This window comes from Notamacropus eugenii, chromosome 4 (genome assembly GCF_028372415.1).
Source record: "Notamacropus eugenii isolate mMacEug1 chromosome 4, mMacEug1.pri_v2, whole genome shotgun sequence".
NCBI classification, from domain to species: domain Eukaryota; kingdom Metazoa; phylum Chordata; class Mammalia; order Diprotodontia; family Macropodidae; genus Notamacropus; species Notamacropus eugenii.
The window spans coordinates 80,709,907-80,730,929 of NC_092875.1; the positions used below are offsets into that span (position 1 = coordinate 80,709,907).

At 42.3% G+C, this 21,023-nt stretch overlaps 1 protein-coding gene across 3 annotated transcripts in view; it reads left to right on the plus strand.

Moving 5' to 3' along the window:
* LOC140500164 (uncharacterized) overlaps nt 1-20,663 on the plus strand; it is a 70,037-nt gene extending 49,374 nt beyond the window's left edge. Inside the window, exons 1-6 of one of the 3 annotated variants that reach the window (XM_072602491.1) lie at nt 287-400; nt 1,513-1,672; nt 8,591-8,682; nt 9,075-9,201; nt 9,785-9,898; nt 11,976-20,663. In XM_072602491.1, coding sequence (XP_072458592.1) covers nt 1,531-1,672; nt 8,591-8,682; nt 9,075-9,201; nt 9,785-9,898; nt 11,976-14,236 — 2,736 coding nt within the window. In that variant the 5' untranslated portion in view covers nt 287-400; nt 1,513-1,530 and the 3' untranslated portion in view covers nt 14,237-20,663. Of the gene's footprint in view, nt 1-286; nt 401-1,512; nt 1,673-5,610; nt 6,265-8,590; nt 8,683-9,074; nt 9,202-9,784; nt 9,899-11,975 lie in introns of those variants that run through there. The other 2 variants (XM_072602492.1, XM_072602493.1) reach the window with 2 other exon arrangements.
* The last annotated feature ends 360 nt before the right edge of the window (nt 20,664-21,023 follow it).

Below are 21,023 nucleotides of genomic sequence, written 5' to 3' on the forward strand. Positions count from 1 at the left end.
GCGATGACCTCGTGGTGACCCTGCCCTGCCCCGCCCCCCGCCCCTGCCGCGGCCTGGGCTCCTCACCTAGGTAAAGCGCCCAGGCCCCGAAGCCTAACGGTCCCACCTCCCGGAGAGCCCCCGCAGGCCTCAGGCGGGCCGCCGCGTCAGGCCCCGAGCCTCCGCAGTCTCAGAGCCGGTGCGTTCGCTAGGCCGGACCGAGGCCCCCTGCCGGACCGCTACCGAGACGGCGAGTCCTCCCGGCAGCCTAGAGCGGCGCCGGCCGCTTCCCAGGTCCGGATTGGGCGCTGGAGGTGCAGGCGACACTTCCGGTCCGGGTGGTCTGGCACCCTGAGGGAAAGCGGTTCGGGGGCTGTGGGTCCGGTCCGGTTCCGTCTCCGTAGTCGGGCCGGCGCGGAGGGTGAGTCCCGCCCGTGCCCGGGGTGGCGAGGGAGGGTGTACCTGAGGGGCCTTCTCCATCGCTTTTTACTGTGGAGGAAACTGAGGCCACAGGAGGGAGGGACTGCCAAGAACAGTCCGGAGACTGGACCGACGAGCGGGCCCGGAGGGCTGCTGGTCCGGAGACCTGGGTTCAGATTTTGATCCCGGCTGTGTATGTGATCTTGGGCAAGTCCGTGCCTGTCTGGACCTCAGCATCCTCATCCGCGGAATGGGGCTGCTACCCGAGAATGGGGCTGCTACCCGAGAATGGGGCTGCTACCTGAGAATGGGGCTGCTACCTGAGAATGGGGCTGCTACCTGCACTTCCCACCTCACAGGACGAGTCCTTTAACAGTGTGATTGCCATTCCTGTGAAATGGGGACATGACAGCTCCTCCTCCCGGAGTTGTTGGCAGGATCCAGAGAGACGTATTCGCAAAGCCGTTAGCACAGTGCCTGGCACATAGTGAGCACCGTCCAAATGTTTACTGATATGGTTATTGTTACGATAAAATGAGATAATGTTTGTAAAGCACGTCAGTCTTAGATGTTATCATTCCTCCTTGTTGCCCCCCCCCCCCCCATCTCCGGGCCACGGCTGCAGCCGCCCTTGCCCCGAAGTTGCCCCCCAGGCCACGGCTGCAGCCGCCCTTGCCCTGAAGTTGCCCCGAAGTTGCCCCCCGGGCCACGGCTGCAGCCGCCCTTGCCCCGAAGTTGCCCCCCAGGCCACGGCTGCAGCCGCCCTTGCCCTGAAGTTGCCCCGAAGTTGCCCCCCGGGCCACGGCTGCAGCCGCCCTTGCCCCGAAGTTGCCCCCCAGGCCACGGCTCCAGCCGCCCTTGCCCTGAAGTTGCCCCCCGGGCCACGGCTGCAGCCACCCTTGCCCCGAAGTTGCCCCCTGGGCCACGGCTGCAGCCGCCCTTGCCCCGAAGTTGCCCCCCGGGCCACGGCTCCAGCCGCCCTTGCCCTGAAGTTGCCCCCCGGGCCACGGCTCCAGCCGCCCTTGCCCTGAAGTTGCCCCCCGGGCCACGGCTGCAGCCGCCCTTGCCCCGAAGTTGCCCCGAACCTCACTTTCTTGTCCCTGACGGTCCCAGGACGTGCTCTCAAAGGAGATGGAGACGGCGATGGCTGCGCTGGGAGCCGGACCCGAGTCATCCACTGCACCTACTCCTCAAGTCAGCAATTCACCAAGGACCCGACCCAGACCTCGGTGTCATGGAACGCTGCCCCCCCTCCACGACGCTGCCCATCAAGGTACTCTAAACCTCCGCCCCCTCTAGAAGGGTCCGCACTCTTCTCATTACCCCTCGCAGCATACCCTCATCTTCCCTCCCAACTTCAGGCTTTTCCCTGAACTTGGAAATTCAGTGCCCTACAGCTTTCCCAGAAGAAAACCCAGCTCTAGTAAGCTTACATTACATAGACCGTATCTGAGGAGAGGGGACTGTAGTGACTACCGTGGAGATTAATCACTTCAGAGTGTTTTGTAATTGAGGAAAAATGCCACGATAGACTCCAACTCTGAATTACTCAAGAAATAGCTGATGTAGGAAAGATGAATAGTCGTGGTGTAGAGGAAAGACTAGTAGTCATGAGAACCAGCCTTTTCCAAATCACCTCTCCAGGTCTCCTTTTCCTCACCTCTGAAATGACAGGACTCAAGCAAATGAAGTCTAATATCCCTTACAACAGTTGATAGTCTGATTCTTAGTAACTAAATAGGAATAACATTTTAGCAACGCAAAATAAATTCACAAGGTTTAGGATGGAAATAGTTCTGTTTTATGGTGAGACTGGGATTGTTCCTGTTCTGTCTCAGCCATGGTCTCTCCTTGATCTTCTGAGTGAATTTGAGGTTAGTGAATGTGGAAGCAAAGGGGGAGATCTCATAAAAGTAGATGTTAAAAGGGAATAAGTAGAGACTTGTCCTTCAATGCAGGATCATAGTTCATACAATCAAATTGTAGATTTTTTATGTCTTACTATATCAGAAAATTACTTTTGAAGGACTTCCAAAAGCCTCCATGGTCATGTTTCTAACTTGTTAAGCTCTGACCCCATTATCCTTAGCAAGGTTATCTCTAGTGAATTAATAGAGAAATTGATTTTTCCCTCCTTAAGTTCTTATGCTCCTTTAAGAAATATTGGATTTCATAAAATCATAATTAATATCAGATTACCCAAATGTAATTAAAGACAGTACTGTTTATTCTCCCTATTCTCACTTGTAGGTCCCATGATAGCCCTGATGTTACATGTTCTAGCCTTGTTCTGATGCTGATGAGGGCTAGGTTTGTCCTATCGTGCTCCTCAATATCTCTTTGATCGCACCCTATCTCTACCAGAATGGTCCAATAATAAATATAATCTTGGATGACTTAAATCCTATCAGAGATAAGCATCCACATAACCCCAACTTCTGGCTTCCTGGCTCTGGTCAGCAGGTGTATCGCTCTTTTCTGACATTCTTGTAGTTACTAGATCTATCCAAGCCTGTGCGGGAAGTCCATTGATCACCCGTTAGAAAAACTTTGGGCTCTCCTTTGCCGGTTCACTGAGCAACATTACTTAAAGGGGAATTCTATAATAATTCTATAATTCATTAATTTTATAATCACCCCTTTGTGTTGTTTTTCTTTTCTTTACTTGTTAAATTTTGTTTCCAGGCATGATGCAAAACCTCAACATAGTCATGAGTCAGTCCGCTATAACATATGATACTTTACAAGAGTTCAGCATAAAAGGGTGATTGCCACAGTATGCAGCTTTATGCTTTGGTTTGTGGCTTGTGAAAAGAACAGTATGTGCTTTATTAGTAATGGTGGTGTCCAGTAGTTTTGATCTGTTTTGTTGACATTTTAAGTTGTCTTTATTTATGCGGTTGTTAATTGTGTATGTCACCTGCTCTGCTTTGTTTTTGTTATCTATCTTTCCATGCAGGTCATCCCAAATTTCATCTTTGCTTTGTCTTTCCCTGTGGCATAGTAATAATCCATTACACTTGTATACTGCGGTTTGATTAACTGTTCCCCAGTCATGGAGTACATAATGTAATAACCCTATTTGAATGTTTGTTATTGTACTCTTGTAATTGATTCATATGCTACTGAGTGCTTGTTTTCTATCCTGATAATGTGACAGACATAGAAAGTACTGGACTTGGTTCTTACAAGCCCTTAGAAAATAATAAATATTCAAAATCAATTACATATAGTCTTATGATTATTTAGGAGCTCAAGTGTACAGTAGTAATCATTGCACATTTCTATGGCAGATTAATGTTTGCAAAGCACTTTTCTCAAGACAACCCTGTGAGACCTGGTTTACAGATGTGAAAACTGAGGCTTAAAGAAGTCAAGAAGTTTTATTAAGGTCTGAAACCTTAGTATATGTTGAAGCTAGGACTCAAACCTAGGTCTTTTCACTTTAATGCTTTTACCATTTTACCATGCTAACTCTTAAGTGTCAGAGGCTTTCAAGGAAGGGTGATCATTGCAGCTGGAGTAATAGGGTAGAATTCATGGAAGAAATGGGGAACTGAGTCTTGATGGGATGGATAGCATTTGGAGAGGAGAAGGTACTCCAGGTTGGGAATACATTATAAAGAAAGGCATAGAAGGAACTTGGCTTGTGCAGGGAAAAGTGAAGAGACAGGGCTACCTGGGGCCTGTTTCTCGAGCAGATTAGAAAGGGAGGTCATGGTCAGACTGTAGGAGGCCTTGAATGAAGAATATGATCTTTGACTTGTGAGCCTTAGGGACATAAATGATAAAGGTGGAATATTAGATTTATTTGGTGACCACGCACAGGATAAATAAAGGGAGAAAAGGTATTTCCAGAATATCAGTGAGGAGGTTTGTTAAGGAAATTCAGGCAGGAAGCAATGAGGTAAGCAGTATCAGTAGGGATAGGAACAGCTTTCAAAAGAAATTTATCAACTCTTAGAACTTGGCAGGCATGATTAGTTGTAGTATATCATTCGTAATGTAAGGCTTCAAACTTCAGACTGGCTTTTAAGAGAAAAGACATTTAATAGAAAGATTTATTTGCATTTGAAAAACCAAGTATTCTTGATTCATTTTTACATCATTCCCATATTCCCCTTAAAAATTCCTGCCTAAGGCTGTTTGAAAGTCTTCCCTCTTTTTTCTCATTGCCAAAATTCCATCAGTTCTTTGGGTTAATAAACATCTTTGGGTTAATAACTTTTCGTCCTTCATCCTTTACTGTGAATTAGTTTGAACCAATTCCTTGCTTCCTAGCTTTCATACTAGCTTATGACCTTATGCCCTCAGCTATCATTTCTTTGTTAGATAATATTTAAACGATTACCTTATAATGTTCTAGGGGAAAGTACTCTGTGAATCACAAGTTACTTTCAAAGTAGAACTTGTTCTTCTAGTTCTTCTGTTCATTTTGTGAACAGAAAAGGGCATTCCCTTGGAAAAGGATGGGCCCAGGATATTTGGGGTAAAGAGAAGGCAGGATTAGTAGCCTGGGCAGGACAGGTTAGGTATGCTGGGGAAATGGTAAGAGACTGCCCTGTCTCTTAGGGTGATCACCAAACTCTTGTCTCCAACTGTCCCTTAAATCGACTGCGTAGACTTCCCAGTTTGGCGCAGATTGTCCCTTTCCCACCTAATCTTCTGCTGTAAACATTTTGTTCCCTGTCTCTTCTCATAAGAGGCAGTTTGTGACACGCAGAAGGGAATGAGGGAGTGCACATTGGGGTTGCCCTCCATACATCCCAGTCAAATGATATTTTCTTATCCCACACTAGAATCCTCTTCCCCTAATCTCTGATTCAGAGTCAAAGACTGCCTAGATGAAAACTCCTTTCCCCTGTAAGTAGTCACATTCCTCATCTCCATCCTTCCCGAGTCCCCATTCCACTCTGTGCTCCCCTTTCATTGTGTCCTTTTACCTTCTCCTTTCCCCCATTCTCTCATGAATACATTTTGCTTCATTTTAGAGCTTTTCCTGGCATGCTTCTCCAACTTGTTGCACTCATGGATCGTGGCTCCCCTTCCAGAAGACTTGCATCTCTGGCCACCTTCTGCAGTACTGGATGTCTTTTCTCAGGCCCCTGGACAGCTAGGCCAAGAAGAGGAGGATGCATACTCTTTTTTTCTTTACTGACACTTCCAGGCCCTCCTTCTGTCAACATCACTCTGCAACATTTCCTAATTTGAGGTTTGCTTCATCCATGTGTATCTCCCTCTGTTTATCCAGTTTGCAGTTATCTGCTGGCCCCCAGGCTATGTGGCCCCCTTTCTTATGGAGGTGAGCACTCCTTCATCTCTTCCTCTCCTCACCAGCTCCTGATCTCATACTTGGAACTTCAAGACACATGTTGATGTCCCCTGAACACCCTGGCCTCCCTGTTCTTCCAGCTGTGGTGACCTGCACCTTCATTCCAACTTTGCCACATGCAGGTTTGGTCATACTTTGACCTCACCATCACTCATAACTGTTCTGCCTCCACAACCCACAACAGTGAAGTTCTCCTCTCCTACCACAGCTTGTCAGCCTTCCATCTCTCACTCCTAAACCTAGTTTGCAGTGGCCTAACTAAATCATGCAGTGTTTGCCTTCCTGCCACTGCCAGTATCCTTAAAGTGGAGGTTTCCTTCTTAGAAGAAAAAGGAAAAGGGCTTAAAGGACACCTCTCTATTCTGTGGGTTATCAGAGGGAATGAAATCTTCCTTTAAAAGCTTCCTTGTGAAGCAAAAAAGAAAACGGATCTGAAGAGCAAAGGAGAATTGTGACCTGTGTCAGAATGGTGTGTGGATGACGTTTATGGCGCCAGAGTAAGGGAAGAAAGGCCACTGGACACTTGGAGCTAAGTAAGAGAGATGAGGTGCTTTCTTTTTTTCTTTCTTTCTTTCTGAGGGCAGCTGCTTGTCCTTGGGCAGTGGGGCTATGGATCCATCCATGCCATCAGGTGAGAGGTCATCTCTTAAGGGTTGAGGTCAGAAGAGAACAGTCATCATGGTTTAATTCAGTTAAGTATTTATGAAGCATGAGGCAGTGGGTTATAGAGAGCTGACCTCAGAATCAGGAAGACCTGAATTCAAATCCTACCTCTGACATATACTGGCTGCGTGATGCTGGGCAAATCACTCAACATCTCAGGGTTTCAGGCAGCACTCCACAACTATATGTCACAGAAAAGCGGCCAGTTTCCATTGGTGGAGAAAGTTCTTCACTGGGAGCTCTTTCTACCAAAGAAATCAAAGGGCAGTCAAAAAGAATGTGCAAAGTATTTTCTAGGTGTTGGGGTACAGTGCTAAAAATTAAAGAATCCTTGTCATCACGGAGCTCATAATCTATTAATTTGTAGTAAATATAAAGTGAGAGCAAAGAAATGAGGGTGAAGAGCACTTTAAAGTTGGGGAGACTGGAAAAGCCTCATGCAGGAGGTGGCATCTGAGCTGGTCCTGAAGGGAGCTGGGGATTCCAAGAGGTGGAGTTGAGGAGAGAGCATTCCAGGCATGGGGTGGGGACGAATAGCCTGGGCTACTGTTTCCCTGTTACTTCTAGGTTAATAAATATAAACTTCTCTATTTAGCAATTTTGGCCTAGGCTATTGCTACAGCTTCCTAATAGGTCTCTCTCCTCCCTAATCCATCCTCCACATAGCTGCCAAACTGACTTTCTTAAAAGCACATGTCTGACCATTCCAGTACTTAACACAAGAACCTACTCCCAGGCCAGGTGTCTTGGGGAACCACAGGCACTTCAGATGTGAAAAGAAATGGGGAGACATTCTGTCCTGGTCAAGGATGAGAGGTGCAGAGAATAGATTCAGAACCCAACACTGTCCAGCCTGGATATCTCCTGGAAGTCCTGCAGTCAAGACACCTCAGGCACTGGCAGTAGAGTAATTTCATTTTCCACCCATGCTTCCTCTGCAAAAGTTGGGATGTTTTACAGAACAAGTACATAGGAAGACTGTACTTTTTCCAACTTCTTGAATTTCTGGAATGGCTGATTGTGTGCCATGAAGCATCCTTACCTTTAATTACTGAAGGCCAAAGACCTGCCTAAAAGTGCCCATCTGCTAAGTATTGCTGAGCCTGCTATGTGCACAGAATGTACTATGAGCTTTAGGGGCCATGAGAAAACAGGACAGATTGTCTTTTCTTTCCAGGTTCTCACAAGCCAACTGGGGAGACAGGACATAGACACACAAGCCATCTAGAAAACAAGGTGTACCATAATGTTGTCCCAGAAGTGCTGAAGGAAGGAGCACAAAATGGAGATTAGTAGCTTCCTGTCTCCATGGAGTCATCACAACAGGATACATTCTCCTTCCTTGCTTCATAGACAGAGCCTTGGGCCAAAGCAGATTTGTATGTTTTGCTCTAGTGTGATAGGCTGTTCCCAGAATGGTGTGACTCTTTATAGAGATGGCATCCTGGCCTCTCCATTCATGCTGTCTCTTCTGGGGTTTTCCAGATTTTCCCTGTGGACCTCAGCTCTTCCCCCAAGAAGAGACTGTAGAGCTGTGATTCTTTGTGATTGCATATGATTCTCTGTGGCCGGAGGGAGTGTCTCTGGGAAAGGTCATACAAGGAGTTGAGCAATTTTTGCTAGGGATCTGAGAATATTCTGGCTCTCTCTGGGCCTTCTTTCAGTGCCACAGAGGCCGACTTGACCTAGGGAGGGACTACTGGGGACAGAGAGAGGAGGAGATGAGGGATATGGCTGAGCAGGTGGAGGTCAGGCACTGGGGGCTTGCATAATCAGTAGCTTTCATGATTGCAGAAGGGGAGGGGGAACTGGAGAGACTGGAGTAAGGGCGGTGAATCTTTGTTGAGTAAGACGCCCTGGTGATTTCTGAGAACGGAGGGAGTAGAGTGGACATGATAAGACAAGGGCTCGGTGTCTGCAGCTGTCTCATTTCCCATTTAACATAAGCTTTTCTGAAAGACCTTGACTTCTGGTGTCTTCATGGTATTACGCAGCCTTTTTGCCCTCACAGTTGCAAGGGCTTACAGTTTGACACACACTATCAGCAGTCATGGAGTGACAGCATTTCTTAGGTCACAGGATTTCTCTGACCCCTTGCAGAGGGTGGCTGGGGAATTGAAAGTGAAATAGTAGGAGAGCCACAAGAAAGCCTGCAATTTTCCCATCTTTCTCCTCTCATGATCCTTTTTCTTTCAGATCCACTTGATCCCCCTGTTCCTGCCCATCTTCTTGAGTGGAGCCTAGGAGACCAAGCAATAGAAGCTGAATCCTTGCCAGCCAGGCTCCAGGTGAGCTATACTTCCTGAAATTCCATTGCTGCTCTTGTACCATTATAGCCTCTGAACCTTCCTTGTGCTGGAAGGGAGCTTCTGTATATAGTTCATCACCCCCCTCCCATATATGGACTTACAAAATATTGACATTGATGACACAGTGTACAGAGTTCAATAAGTTCTCTTTCCCAGGAAGCTGTGGAATAAGGATCTCCATACAGACTGCTCCCTGATAGTCAGAGTCCTTCTGTGTCTGTGTGAACAGATTTACTTGTTTCTTTGTGAAATATCACATACTAGCCTGCTCCTTTCCCCTAGTAAATGGTTTGCAGACACTGGTTTCCCCCTTTACCCAAGGGCCAAGCATTGACAGTCATCTCAAAGCTACAATGGGACTCTTGTTTCAGACATCTCTGATGTTCAAGGATGTGGCTGTGTACCTTACCCAGGAGGAGTGGGGCTGTCTCGGCCCTGCCCAGAGGGGCCTCTATAGGGATGTGATGCTGGAGAATTACGGGAACCTCGTCTCATTGGGTAAGGCCTCTCCCTGAGATGCAAATCTAATATTCTTAGATTCTTGCTTTGTAAATAGCGTAGGACTGGGAAGGCTTGGTTGAGTTTGGGCACAGGGTTCAGCAATCAGAAATTCCTAGTTCTTTCTGAGTTTAAACACAGTGTACTTCTTTTTCTTAATACCAAGCCACAGGTTTATCTGTTCAGAGCAGAAAATGGACAGTTTTCTTGACTTCTCCCTGAGTCTGTATTTTCCCCATTATCCAGGTTTTCTGTCCTAGGCCCAGAATTCTTTCCCAGAGTCCAGTGTGGACATCCGTAGAGATGGAAGTTTCCCAACCTCTTAATAGAGAAGGTCATAGAGATCAGCAACTCCCTGGCCCACCACCCCCAAGAGAACACATTCCTAAGGCTCCTTCAGAGAGTACATAGGCCTTACTATCATGGCCTTGTGGGACATTAACTTAATATAAAAATTTTAAGTTATCTTATGAAAATCTCTTCTTATTTGCCCCATGCTGACCCCAGAGGTTGAGACTGAGTTTAGGACATTTAGAGGTGACTGGGAAATACTACCTGGAGTCATTTTCTTCCTCACAAACAGGATTCTCAGTATCCAAACCTGATGTAATTTCCCAGCTAGAAAAAGGGGAAGAGCCATGGGTCCTGGACACACAGGGAGCTGGAGGGAGAGAGATCATGAAAAGTGACTATTCAGGTGAGTGAATGAGCACCACCTCCTTACTGAACCTTTCCTGTGTACCCATCAGGCTACTAGACATGGTTGTTTGGGCTAACTCATCTTTCCAAGTCTAAGCCTTCCTCTTGCATTACAAATCCCATCCCTTCCTTATCTTCTAGAATTTTCCGTCAGTTATTCTCCTTTGCAGAGAAAATAGGAAAAAAAATAATAGTTAAACAATTCTGTCTTCTTTCACTGATCCATGTCAAAAAGTGGTCCTGTCCTTTCTTTGATTTCTCTTTTCCCCAATATCAATTTTAAAAAAGTAACCTTTTTTGTCTTTTGCATTTCTTGGTCACTTTCAATTCATTTGGAGCTTTAATGCTACTAGTACTATCCTTATAGATCATTTGTTTTCACTCTACATTACTAGTCTTTTCTTCTGTTTTCTAAACATGTCTTTGTAAAATCTCAGTTGATTTGTGAATTCCTTTGTGTCTTCAGAATTTTGTTGTTGAGAATCAGTCAGTAAACATTTATTAAGCAGCTGCTGCATGGCAGGCATTGTGCTGAGTGCAAAGGATACAAAAAAGGCATAAGATAGTCCCTACCCAAAGATGCTCACAATCTAATGGAGAAAAACAACACATAAAAAAGAAGCTGAAGAGCAGGGCAAAGGGAGGTTACTAGACCCAAGGGCATGATGAAGTCCTGTAGCCTGGGTGGGAAATAATCTGAGGAAGTACAAGTTACAGAGTTGAATTTATCTTGCAGAATGACAAGTATCTGGAGATCAGCTAAGTGCAAGTGATAAGGTAAATTCCCTGGGTGCCCTCCTTAATGGTAGAGAATCTGAGAGGAGCTCTTCAGTGTCTGGCCTCCACCTTCTCCTCTTGACAGACCCAGATTGACTTCTATAGAATTTTAGTCCATGGGATCTTATATATCTTTTCTCTGAATCCTTTGTAATCTGCTTTTCTCCATATCTAAATTGTATGTCATATTATGGCTGGACCTTCCTTCCCAACTGCAAATTATAAGATTTATAATAGTCACTTTTCCTCAAGATTCACATAATTTTTACTTAAGTAGAAAGTTCCTCCTGCTTGCTGGGAATCAGGTTCAGAATAGCAAGTCCCTGTTATTTTTTTTGCCTTTTGGGGATGAAATGATTATCAAGGAAAGCTAGGGAATATATAGTTGTGCTTCTTTTGGTAGAAAGAGCTTAAACAGCTCAAGTTGCCAATCATTACTATATCATCCCTCTGTGCTGCCAGGTTTATGATGTTTCTTGAAATCTTCATCTCTTTTTCCAGGAGCTTTGTGATATAATTTCTTGGCAAGAGGTATTAATGGTGTAGTGGAAAGAGTGCTTCCTATGGAGTTAGAAAATCCGGGTTTGAATCCCTGTTCGGCTCCATTTAACCTGTGTGACCTTAGGTAGTGACCCCAGGTAGTGACCCCTTTAGACCTGGCTCCCCATCACTAAAATGTAGGTAGGACTAGATGTTTTTTGTGGTATTTTCTGGTTCTAAATCTATGATCCTATGATAATATCGATTCTGTTTCTGTCTCTGTTGATGATATTCAGCTTTTCTTCATGCTTCTTTTAAATGTTTTCCCCTATGCTTCCTCCTCCCCTTCCCCCCAAGTTCCTGGATTTACAGGGAATTTGTGCAAATCTTACCAGGTAAAGTTTGAAATATTGACCTTTTTCCTCTGCTTTAAAAAATGTGGAAATTTTTGTCCATTTCTACTCCTGCAGCACCTCTCCTGTTTTCCAGGATTCATCAAAGATCTCTAAAAAGAACTCAATAATCACTTCCATAAGTCCTTTCAGCACTTTAGTATATAATTTGTCCAGGTTTCCTTGTTCTCTGGGCTCTTCCTGCCCCATTAAATAATGCTTTCCTCCCACTTTGGTCCTTTGTTCCCCTAGAAAGCTACCCTTTCTCATTCTTTCTGTGGGCTATGAGACTAGTATTGAAATCTGTCAGCACCATACTAGATGTTTGTTTCATTGAGGTTTTTATATTCCTGCCTCAATAGTCTCTCTTGAGCCAGAATAAAAAATAGATGACATTTATATTTTGTTTTGTGTTCAATGTTTCAGATTGTGAGACCAAAAGTAAAAAGAAGTTGTCTCCAAGACAGAAAATATCTGAAAAGATGGAGTTACAGGGGAGGATACTGGGAAGACTTAAGGGACCTGAATTTGGAGAGTCCTATAAAATTGATAATCAATTAGAAAAACATTGGGAAAAACCTGTGGTGGGAGCCCTGAGGAAATCCCTTTCCCTGGAAAGAAACTGCAAGCCAGTGACAGTGATCCCCAAGAAAACTTCTGCTAGAGTGAGAGGTCAGGTATGTAATGAATTTGGAAGGTACTTAAATCTGACTTCAAAACATGGTAGACACCAGAGAGTTCCCAGAGGGAAGAAGACCCATCAATGTGTAACTTGTGGCCAGACTTTCAAAAATAATTCAGACCTTATTAATCATCAGAGTATTCATACAAGAGAGAAGGCTTGTAAACTTAATATATATGGGAAAATACCCAGACAGAATTCAATTAGTATTGAACATCAGCAACTTCATAACACAGAGAAACCTTATGAGTGTAATGAATGTGGAAAAGCTTTCAGCCAGAACAGAACACTTATCCAGCATGAGAGAATTCATACTGGAGAGAAATGCTATGAGTGTGGTGAATGTGGAAAAACTTTTAGTCGCAGTTCTATCCTTACTAAACATCAGAGGATTCACACTGGTGAGAAGCCCTACAAATGTAATGAATGTGGAAAAGCCTTTGGTGCTCGTTCATACTTTTTTCAACATCGTAAAATTCATACTGGAGAGAAACCCTATGAATGTAATGACTGTGGGAAGGCCTTTAGTACTAGGTCATCATTTATTCAACATGGTAAAATTCATACTGGAGAGAAACCTCATGAGTGCCATCAGTGTGGGAAGGCCTTTAGTCATAGTTCTAACCTTATTCATCATCAGAGGATTCATACTGGAGAAAAACCCTATGAGTGTAAAGAGTGTGAGAAAGCCTTCAGTAGGCACTCACATCTTATTCAACATCAGAGAATTCATACTGGAGAAAAACCATATGAGTGTCATGACTGTGGAAAAGCCTTTAGTGCACGTTTATCCCTTATTCAGCATCAGAGAATTCATACTGGAGAGAAACCATATGAGTGTAATGAATGTGGCAAAACGTTCAGCTTAAACCGAACTCTTATTGTGCACCAAAGGATTCACACAGGAGAGAAACCCTATGAGTGTAGTGAATGTGGGAAATCCTTCAGCCAACGCTCACAAGTTATACAACACAAAAGAATTCACACTGGAGAGAAACCATACGTATGTAATGAATGTGGAAAATCCTTTAGTGCACGTTTATCCCTTATTCAGCATCAGAGAATTCATACTGGAGAGAAACCATATGAGTGTAATGAATGTGGCAAAACCTTTAGCCAGAAAGGTCACCTTATTCAGCATCAGAGAATTCACACAGGAGAGAAACCCTATGAGTGTAATGAATGTGGAAAAGCCTTTAGTCAGAGCTTTAATCTTATTCATCATCAGAGAACACATAATGGAGAGAAACCCTATGAATGTAATGAATGTGATAAAGCATTCAGTGTACTTTCTTCCCTTGTTCAACATCAGAGAGTACATAATGGAGAGAAACCCTATGAATGTAATAAATGTGGGAAAGCCTTTAGCCAGGGTTCACACCTTATTCAACATCAGAGAAGTCACACTGGAGAGAAACCCTATGAATGCAATGAATGTGGGAAAACCTTTGGCCAGATTTCAACCTTAATTAAACATGAGAGAACACATAATGGTGAAAAACCTTATGAGTGTAATGAATGTGGAAAAGCCTTCAGCCAAAGTGCACACCTTATTCGGCATAGGAGAATTCACACTGGAGAAAATCCCTATGAGTGTCATGACTGTGGGAAAGCCTTTAATGTACGCTCATCACTTATTCAGCACCAGAGAATACACACTGGAGAGAAACCTTATGAGTGTAATGAATGTGGAAAAGCCTTCAGTCAGCACTCGCAGTTTATTCAGCATCAGAGAATTCATACTGGGGAGAAACCTTATGTTTGTAATGAATGTGATAAATCCTTCAGTGCACGCTTATCCCTTATCCAACATAAGAGAATTCACACTGGAGAAAAACCCTATGAATGCAGTGAATGTGGCAAATCTTTCCGGCAAAGCTCTCATCTTATTCGACATCAGCGGATTCACAGTGGAGAGCGACCCTTTACATGTGATGAGTGTGGAAAAACCTTCAGCCAGAGAATAACTCTAATTAGTCATGAAAAGATTCATACCAGAGAGTAATCTTGTGAAAGCAGTGCACATGAAGAAATATTTAGTATATATTCATTTTAAATTCAGCATCACAAAATTCACACCAGAGAGAAAGTTCTCTGCACTCACACAAAATTTTACATTATAAAGTTTACAGTGAAGACACATACTGTGAGAAAACTGTCACTTTATGACTTTTCTACAAATTTAACTCAAGATTTTTTTCTTACCCTTCAAAAAGTTAATCATAGATCTTTTGTACACTGCCACCTGGTGGCAATGGAATGTCTAAATTATATGTTCTAAACTCCAAAGTATGTGCCTTCCCTGAGATTCAAAAAGTGACTTTCTGCTCAAGCCGTTGCAGATTTAACCATAAATTAATGCATCACTTATAAAAAACAAAGTCTCATTACTGAGACTTAAAATTAAGCAACTTTAAACATAGTATTTAAAGATAATACTTTACAGCAAATTTTAGAACTTTATTTAATATAAATATCTATATTCCATTACTTGTTATACCTAATTTCCTTTTCTTTTTCCACTGAACCTACCTTTAAAGAAAAAATACTGGACTCGTTTCACTCAAATGTATGCTGAAATCAACTTGCTCTTTTTTGTTTACTTCAGTTTGTTAAATCTATAGAACCTGAGAATGTTTTAGGTAGAATCTAGCTCCACCAGAAGTCATAGCAGTTGGTATACTTATCAAATCTGCAGGTAACATTGGGTGAAAGAATCAGGATTCAGAAAGATCTCAATATGCCAAAACTATGGGCTAATTCTAAAGATGAAATTAAATAGAGATTAATAGAAAAATCCTGCATATACGTTCAAAAAAATCAACTGTACAAGCACAGCATGGATGAGACCTGGCTTAATAGCAGTTCATGTAACAATACTTAAGTCTCCTAGTGTACTGAAAATTTAATATGAATTATTATTGTGTTGTAGGAGCCAGAAAAAGCAAGTATGATCTCAGACTGTATTTATGGTGGTATAATGTTCAGGAAAAAGGGGAATGGTAGGGCTGCTTTACTTTGCTCATCATCAGACAGCAAGTAGAATATTGTGTCCTTAGACTATTTCAGAGTAGATATTGACAAACTGTAGTCTATTAAAAAGAAGGTAACCAAGTAACTTGAAACCATGTTATGTGAGGAATAAGGAATTTCAGATTTAGAGCTGAAAGGTACATGAGAGGTCACATAGTTCAGCCCATTTTATGTATGAAAAACAGGCCTACAGGTGGGTAATGACTTGTCCAGGGACACACAGGACAAGGCTGGTATCAGAACCCAAGTCCTCCATATCCAGATTCAGTGTTCTTTCCTCTGTACCACTTCTACCTGTGAGCAGAGAATGTTTAGCCTCAGCAACAGAGGATATGAGAAGATATTCTTATCAGAAGAAGACAGGCTGTCATGTGGAGGAAATTAAATTTATTCTTCTTGGTCCTGGAAAACAGAACTGATATCAGTAGTTGGACGAATAGAACTGATATCAGCACAAGGAGTAATTTCCTTCCAATTAAAGCTGTCTCAAAGTGGAATATTCTGCCCCAGGAAGTAGCCAGTTCTCCACATGAAAGCTGGATAGCCACTTGGCAGAGATATTATAGAGGGAATCTCTTTTTGGATATTGATTGATAACCTCAGAGGTCTTTTCCAACTGATTCTGTGAGTAATCTAAAAAGTTAGGTGAGAAAATGTCTATTTCATATGTGGGGGTGGGAAGAGACATAGGAACTTCCATACACCTAACACAAAGAGAGCATGTTGCACCAAGTGACGTTTGATACATAGCTTTGGTATTGGAAATTGGACCAGTATGTTTTTAGTAGCAAGTGGAAGGAAGAAGTAATTGTAACAACATTATAATTAATTGTTAACATCCATGCAGTGGTGTGGCGTGATGGAAAGAACACTGGACTGAGAATCAACAAATCTGAATTCAAGGCTTGACTCTAACACTTCTTACTTCTGTGGCCAACGGAAAGTCACTTCACCCTCTCAGTTTACTCATATGAAATACATAAGTGATAATGTGCCATTTATATTGCAGGGTTGTAAGCAAAATGCTTCATAAACCCAAAGAACTATGAGAACTATGAGAACTATGAATTACACACACATTCACACAGGCGTCCTATTCATAGAACAAAGAGTGGCCAATATCATAGTATCTCCTGTTGAACAGGGTACAAGTTCTTGAGGCTTTCACCATGAGGGTAGGGTTCTGGTGATTTAGCATGATACTCCTGAAATTGATGGTGGATACATAGTCCTCTCCTTTAGGGTCCTACATTCTGCTATCTCCCTAAGTATATGTGGTCTTAAACCCTGCATGGTGCTGCAGTTTCATAGGCCAGCATCTAATGAGATGATACATGTAATATGTTTTGCAAACCTTAAAGGGCTACATAAATGTCAACCATTATCTGGTTGATAAAGGTTTGCTCAACAGGTTAATTTTCATCTGTTTTCTTAATTTTCTGGTCTCTCTTCTGAAGCTATAGGTTTCAGTATTCTGAAGGTCTTAACTGTGGGTGGGGAACCTGGAGCCTTGAGGCCACATGTAGTCCTCTAGGTCCTCAAGTGCAGTTCTTTGGCTGAATCCAAATTTAGGGTTTCAGTCAAAAGGCCATACTTGAGGACCTAGAGGTCCACATGTGACTTCAAGGCTGCAGGTTCCCCTCTCCTGGTTAACAGTTACCTTGGCATATCTAATCTCAATCCCATTTCCTTACAACAATATCCTTAATGTATCTGTCCTGAGACTCATTAATAGATTTAGGCAGTTGCCTTTCACTCATTCATTTCAGGCACACCAACTTACACAAACTTACGTAGGTCATAACTTATAACAACTACTACATAGCTGTCACATACTTTTGGAAGGAAAAATGGCTTACAGCACAAGGTGGACGAAAGTACTGAAAGTAGTACTTAGGAAGCAAGTTGTGCAATAAGGAAGTCATAAATGATTCCCTAATCCTGACCATTACCTGCATCTGAAAGTAGCTCCAGGGATTTTGATGCCAAAAGTCGCAGAAACCACAGAACCCAGGATAAATCCCAGGAGGCAGACAACACTGTTAAGATTAAGGGGGAAGATAAAAGAACATTATGAGTTCTGTGTAAAATTCAGGTTAGGTTAAATTGAAAAGAGAAGTTACAAGATTAGTGAAGGAAGTGTGGTCAAAAGGGCACTGGATTCAGAATCAAAATATCCAGGTTCAGATTCCAGTTCTGCTATCTAATATAATAACTGGCTTGTAGTTCTTTTAGACTTGCAAAGTGTTTAATATACATTAGTTCTCATTTAAGCTTCAAAACAACCAAGTGAGCTAAGTATTATAGTCATTGATAACAATAATAAAATAGCACTTTAAGATTTGCAAAATATTTTATAGATATTTGATCCTCACAACAACCCTGGGAGGTAGGTACTTTTATTATCCCCACTTTACAGATGAAAAAAACCAAGGCAGGCAGGTTAAGTGACCTGCCCAGGGTCACACAACTAGTGAATATCTGAAGCTGGATTTGAATTCATGTTTTCCCTAACTCCAGGCCCAGCACTCTATTCACTGTAATACCTTATTGATATTACAGGAGATTATATGTTATATATATTATATTATAAAGAGATTAAGGTTTATGGAGGTAAGTGATTTGCTTCAGAACACCCAACTAGGCAGGATTTTAATCTAGGTCTTTGTGACTCTAAATCCTGCACACTAAATCCTATAGTACTGAGTCACCTGCATGAATCTTGGGCAAGTCACTTACTCAGCCTTAGTTTTCTCATTTGCAAAAGGAATGGGTTGGACTACATGATTTCTGAGGTTCATTACATTTCTATATCCTGTCTATATATGTTTAAGATTTACCCATGTATCTCAGGTAATCTCTTTCTTTAGAAAGTTACCCTAAAGCAGGGGTTCTTAACCAGTTTTATGAATTTTTTTTTTTACATAGCAGTATAATTAGTTTCCCTTATTATACATTTTATTTTATGTATTTAAAAACATTCCAAGAAGGGATCCACATGTTTCACCAGGCTGACAAAATGTTGCTCTAAAGCATTTGCTTTACTTGTTAAACTTAATAAAACCTCAGAGTTCAAAAAATTCCCAGAGTGCTCAATTCAGGCACAAAAATTGAGGTCACTCACAACACTCACAGGCCTGGAGCAATGAAGAAAAAACTAAGCTTAGCAACTGGGTAGCAAGAGTAATTAAAACAGGAAACTGCCTGATAGCAGAGGGGTGACCATATTCCCAGTGAGTTCTTTAATGTCTTTGTGCTATCACCCTATCCCCCAACTCAGTGAGCTCATGCCATTGGTACAAAAATTACTAGTTACAGCTTCTTAGAAATCATCTCCAACCTGTTCTTGAACTGGAATCCTTCCAAGTGGTGGAGAGCTCTACATCCTGGAACATTCCATTTCATTTGGGACTACTGTGCTCCGTCAGGGAACCCTTATGGTGAAACAATGTCCCACTATAGCTTCCACATATTGCTTCTAGTTCTGATACCTCAGGGCCAAAGAGAACAAGGCAAAAGCTGTTCTGATTTAAATATTTCTTTACTCCTTATAAAAAGGGGGGCTGGGGAGGCATTCTAATTTCAACCATCCCTATGGTTGCTGCTCTGCTGCTTGGACTGGATGGCTGTGATATGTTGCAGATAGCTAGTGGCAGTATACCTGAAGGATAGGAGCAGCCACTATTTAATGTGTCCAAAAGCCCAGCCAGCTTAATCAGGCTTCTTTCAAAGTAAAAGCCCCAGGAGCTTCATTTTCTCAAGTACCTTTTTAGGCTTGCCCACAGCTATTAGAAAAACTGCCAAGAAGAAAGGGAATACTCAGGGTCTCTATGTCCTTTTTCTCTGTTCTGTCCTAGTTCTCTGTTCCAAGATTCCACTTCCCCTTTCCTCTAGAAGGCAAAAGAAAAAAAAAGAAAGAAAAAGGAATAGCAAGAGCCGGTACTTTGGGTATGAAAATGTTGGAGATAGCTCCCCAATCAGTAGAAACTATTTTTAACTTTTTATTTTAAGATCGTTCTTATTCTCTCCCCATCTGCTCTTCTTAGCTCTGACTTCATATACATCCAAGGCTGAATTTACTTGGTTGAGGACAACCTAATGTCAATTTTGTAGCTTTGCAGTGCCCCTCCTCTTTGTATTGTGTGACTGGAACCTCTTTTTCATTAGCGTTTGAGTGTTAGATTTGGTCGTTATAGTATTCTTAATTGTTAGAAAATTGATGAGGAGAGGACCCTTTTGGATTTCCATCTTTATTACATTGCTTAATTGCAATGGCAGGCTTCATTGTGTCAGCTGTAATTCCTGCAGTTTCACAAACTAGAAAGCTGAAGACTTCTGTAGATGGTAAGCTTCTTGGTTGCACTAGCCTGATTTGAAACTGAGTTCTCAGTCTAGGAATAGGCAAAAGGTCAGCAAAACTGATCAAAGAATGCAACGGCAAGAGCTCCATATGCCCAGGGTTTCAGGATAAAGATAATCTACAGTCCTTTCATTGCTCAGAGCCATAAAAGCCTTAGGGGAGGAAGAAGGGATTCATTTTCTGGCTCTAAAATTGTAGAGAAAACTGAGGGCCCTGAAGGATCATCCCAAACAGAGGGCCTACTTTGGGGAGAATATCTCAAAAATGACCAGGGGACAGTCTGAGTCTATATTTACAGATCCCTCTTAAGGACAATGATATAACTTTGAAGGAGACAATAAGGTTAATACTCTACTGCTCATTCTCCTTGATCCCATAAGTGGAGATTTCCCTGCTGAAGCCTAAGGCAGTTAGGAAAAATGGAAATTAGCATCTGTTTCTTAAAGATTTTGGTGATGTTTCAGAATGGGGTTGTAAAAATGTTAGGCATTACATCTCAAAAGCTAGGAAACCATTCATTCTATGTCTGAATTAGAGCCAAGTGGAACAGTTTCCAAGAGCAATGGTAATGAGCTGGAAGAGATCCAGTGGCCTTTAAACAGATTAGAGGGCAGACAGTCCAAGTGTTATACTGGCATCTCCATGATATTAAAAGAACCAAAGAAAGGCTTTCCAGGAAAATTCTGAGAAGTCCTGCTACTGCCCCCATCTTGGATAGATCCTAGGGTATCTGGGTTGGTGTGAGAAATGACACTTTCTCTACTGAGACACAAGTGGCTAAATAACAATTAGCACTATCCAAAAGTGGGCTGTAATAATATAGATCTTTGTAGCTAAAGAGAATTATAGCCCTATTGATAAATATTCCAGACATTAGACTGCTTAGTCATAACGGGAAATTTTAGCTGGTGTTTTAGTGGTAATCTCTTGAAACTCATCTTACTACTATCCCATCTCAAAACTACCACAGTTCTCACCCTGCTTCTCCACTCTCATGAAGGAAGAGTTGAATAAATTAAGACTGAACACACTTTTAAAATATTGTACATACTGTATCTACTATGTTCTCTCCCTTATAGTATGAAGACTTCAATATTATTCATACCGTACAACTGATCAAAGTGTTTACTAATTAAATATCACCTATCTTCCAGAACAATAACACACCTTAAGTCCATTTGGGAGTATGACAAAATAGAAATGGTAACTAATGGTTAATATTTTGTTACTATTTGGTAGAGGAAGGGGCATTTCTTCTTTTCATGTAGTATGCTACCCATAGTGATTTCATATAGAACAAAGGAGTTAATATTCTCATTGTTTTGTTCTGGTGGGAATCACATTTGGGCTACTATGTCGAGTTATAGGCATCACATTTTAAAAGGGGCATGGAGAGTGT